General features: G+C 30.8%; 1 protein-coding gene across 2 annotated transcripts in view; it reads right to left on the minus strand.

Moving 5' to 3' along the window:
- Nucleotides 1-2,947: 2,947 nt before the first annotated feature.
- The window catches only part of LOC106878717 (tumor necrosis factor alpha-induced protein 8), a 92,489-nt gene continuing 91,202 nt past the window's right edge, over nucleotides 2,948-4,234 (minus strand). For both annotated transcript variants that reach the window (XM_014928027.2, XM_014928034.2), the window contains one exon: nucleotides 2,948-3,643. In XM_014928027.2, the coding sequence (XP_014783513.1) occupies nucleotides 3,069-3,643 (575 nt within the window). In that variant the 3' untranslated portion in view covers nucleotides 2,948-3,068. The remainder of the gene's footprint in view (nucleotides 3,644-4,234) is intronic.

The raw sequence follows: 4,234 nt of genomic DNA on the forward strand, positions 1-4,234 counted from the left end.
CTCAATGATACATTGTTGGAAGTTAAAAATCCATTCTAAAATATTAATGACTGGCTGAAGGAGTGAAAGAATAAATGGAAGAAGAAGAAGAAATGGTTAAAAGCTCAAAAAGCTTTAATTTGTGATGAGTTAAAATTGTTTGCTATGGAGGTGAATAAACAAGGTGGGGATATTGTGATGAAAATGTGGATTGTTACTATAAAACATTTTCTTTTTATTGCATGCATTTGTGAACATTAGCATTACAAGATATTTCTGTTCAAATAAGGTTCCAACAACCCATTTTAAATTGACTTCAGTAAAGCTTTAAAAAACACTTCAAATTCAAGCAAGGTTGTTGTCTAGACCATGAGTGATCACACACTACTGTTTTATCACTCCCAATTTTAGCTGAATATCATTAAAAAAAAAAGAAATTGTGATAGAATTCCAAAGATATAAAATCTGATGAGAAAATATTCTAGTACATTTTCTTTATTAATTAAAAATTGTCTTGTTTTTGTTCCAAATATTGCAAAAACCAACAATTAGGTTATTTATTATTTGTCAATCTCCTCTCATATCTGTCTGAAATACCTTCTTAAGAAAACATATGACTGTTTATAAAAAAAAAAAAAAAATAATAATAAAAATCATATTTTCACATATAAACATTTTGTTACTATTGCAATATTTTGACAAATGTAGGTACAAACTTGAAATAGCTGACATTTAGGTTTGAAAACAGTTCTTGAATGAAATGGAAAATGTTTTGTATCTTGGAAAATTAAAATCATACAACATCAAAAAAAAATCTACCTCGTTTTTAGCCCAGTATCTCTTGTTCAAAAGTTTTTAGAGGAATGTATGCATAGGCATGAAAGCATGTTTAAGTTTTGAACTGAAGAACAAGGAATAAAATTTAAAAATAGATATTAGTTCAACTTCATTTCCCACTTTTTACTATTTTACAGAATGATAAATTACTTACGTCAACCTTTAAACTGAAATATCAAAAAATAACCAGATACTTTAGGACTCCCCATTCCCTGGCCTACAACATATATTCATGCTGTTGCTGTTTAATCCAAAGTCATCCTAGATTGCACAGAGCTATTAATAAAAGCATTCCAGCTGAGACTATGTTGTCTTTAAGGGACATATAAAAAACAACACTATGACATTATATACCTTTTCCTTATCTGAGATGGGAGATGTAGCTGCTAGTTCTAGCAGGTCCAGTGACCATGTAAGTGCTTCCTTGTATATATTCATTAGTTTTTTTCTTGGTTATTCAACCCAATGTGTGGTGAAGAAAGTGATTGGGAAGCCAGTTTATCTAGAGCTGGTACCATGATAAAATACCAAGCCCAGTCTGTCATAAGAACTGACACTAAGAAAGGCATCTAATCATAAAATTCAGCAATTTCCTGAATAGTTTGTTTAAAACAGGATTAATTTGCATAGAAGAATGCTATATTACGGAACTGTCCAATCCTTTTCAGCACAGAAAAACAGATACACAAGCAAACCAATAAACCTCACTACTTATAGCTCAAAATCGCCCCTAAAACATTAGGGAATGCATTGAATCAAATATGAGCCTCTTCCAACTAATTATTGAATTGAATATTAATCTACAGTTAATATATACTGGTCTCATGTCTTCAATTCTACAGTTGATATATACTATCTTCAACAGATATCCAAAAATGATGTACAAAATTGAAGCAAAATTTCTACATAAAGAACATCATATCAATTCAAAGTATTTTCTCCATCACTACTTTAATGGTAAACCATATGTTAACATGTTTAAAGATTTTTGAATCCAGATTTCTTTGTTTTACTATCATGTAGAATGAATAAGTTGTTCAAGAATGCATTCCTCTCCAACTTTGACCTATTATGCATTGCTATAGAGGTCAAACGTTTCACCACCCCTCAACACCTACCTAATGCTTTATCTTTTTTTATTTTTCAACTCTCACCTTTGTCTCCCTCCATCACCACAAAAAAGAAAAAAAAAACCCAATAAACAACCTGTACAGGTTTCTTTGAAAAACATGAATGGATGAATTCTTGATGGTGTAATTGTTATGAATCACTAAAACATAGAGGTCAGGATAAAAATAGTAAATTACAGACAAGTAAAAAGTAATTACAATGCTATATGAACATTTGCTGTATAATTAGTAGATACTGTAAAATACAGAAAATAGTATGTATGTAATGTATAGTACATGGTTAACAATTACTTCACAATGTGTAGCGTTTTTCAATAATTTTCAATGTAATGTACTAAGAAAATGCAAGTAACACGAAAACACGATACAGACATGGTGTTATAAACGCCTAAAATTAAAGTTAGTAAAAAGAAAAAAATTTAAAGACTTAAAAAAAAAAAGACACATTTTATGTAAAGGTAGTTATATCTACATCAGTAAGAAGTTATACTTACACATTTCATATATACATATAAAAATAGTAAAACTGTTGGTTTAATTATTTGCAAAAAAAGATGTGGGTTTTCAAATGAAGGGCAGATTGGCAGAATTGCTAGAGCATCAGACAAAATGCCTTGTGGTATTTAGTTATAGACCTTTATGTTCCAAGTTCAAATTCCATTGAGGTCAATTTTGCCTTTCATCCTCCAAACCTTGATAAAATAAAGCACTAGTTAAGTATTATGGTTGATTTTAATTGACTGACACCATGTCCTCCAGGCTTCTTCAAGCAATGAGACTACGGCTGAGAATCACCAAATGAATCTTTTTAGTAGTGCTGCTTGTGTTTTAAAGGTGGATGAGGGTGTAATCGCCAACAGTCACAATATTTTTGTGAGAAGCTGCGACCCTGTGAGTTATTAGCTCTGAAAGACATAATAGAACAATACCACACAAATCCTGTAATTAACAGCATGTGGTATGTTTGTCATATTTGACAAAGTCGACAGAAGAAATGAGAGTTAGAATTAAAAATACAATTTATTTGAACAAAAGAAAAAATAAGGGGCAAAATGTAAAAATAAACAATATATATATATATATATATATATATATATAAAAAAGAAGACTGTAGTTTAACAGCTATAAATTTCCCTCATCAATCATTTTGTGCATATCTGCTACTATGAGGTTTAATTGATCTTTGTATTTGCTAGAACTGCTGAATAGTTCATCCAAAAGATCTGTATCTGAGAAATATCTGAACACTGTGTCAATTCGAGTCTTAGATTTGTCTGTCAGATGTCTGTTAACAATCTCCTGGATAAGGCTACGGCATTCCTCTAAGTTTTTTTGCAAGAAAATTCTGTCATAGGTGAAATCCACTTCACAAAAGCTGATGATAGTCATTGCAAGGTTATTAAACTTTTGCTTGAAGACTTCAATTTTGGTCAGTTCTGCTTGGTTAAATTGATCATTTCGGAATAGAATCCCAATCTTTACTATTGTCTTGATAATGTACTTAAGGATTTTTTCTACTTCTTTCTTATTTGAAGAATAGTCTTTCAGGATTCGACACATGTTGTCAAGCACTTGAGCCAATGTTTCATCAACAAATATTTTGGCAATTTTCTTATTTGACATCTTCCCCAATAGCTTTTTCTGGACTCGAAGTCCAAGCCCCCTGGAATCAAAACCTGCTCCTGCATCGGTCGCCACTGAAAATAAAATAAAGAAAAGGGAGAGAATTAAATTCTGTGTGGAATTTTTTTTTCTGATTCTAATTTTTCATTAAATTTACTACTACACAACTGTAACTAAGAACATGAAGATTATGATATTAAATAGTTTATTTTTTATTAAGTGTTTCACAGATGGGGAGAAACTATGATTTAAAAATAATGAATAACAATGGCTGGGTTTCATGTGTAGAAATAGAAAATTCTTCAATTATTTGCAAGTGTATAAGAACTCCATTCTTGAATACTGGTTAGTGCATATCTTCTACTGCACACACACACACACACACTCTCTCTCTCTCTAGATCAGGAATGGGAGAATCTTCTCAGTATGAAGAGAAATTCCAAGTGCAAAAGAACCTATGAAGGTCATCTACATTGAGAAAATTAACAAATTAAAAAATTTTTTTGTATAAGTTACTAAGCTCTGAATTTGAAAAATTTAACGTGTTTTTATGGATTTCAACAGAAAATGGTTTCAAATTTGAATGAGGGTAAAATTTTGTGGGTAGGAGAGGTGTTTCCTCCTCTATTATAAATAGTACCCAAGTACTATATAATAGTATCCCC

Source organism: Octopus bimaculoides, chromosome 4 (assembly GCF_001194135.2).
Source record: "Octopus bimaculoides isolate UCB-OBI-ISO-001 chromosome 4, ASM119413v2, whole genome shotgun sequence".
NCBI classification, from domain to species: domain Eukaryota; kingdom Metazoa; phylum Mollusca; class Cephalopoda; order Octopoda; family Octopodidae; genus Octopus; species Octopus bimaculoides.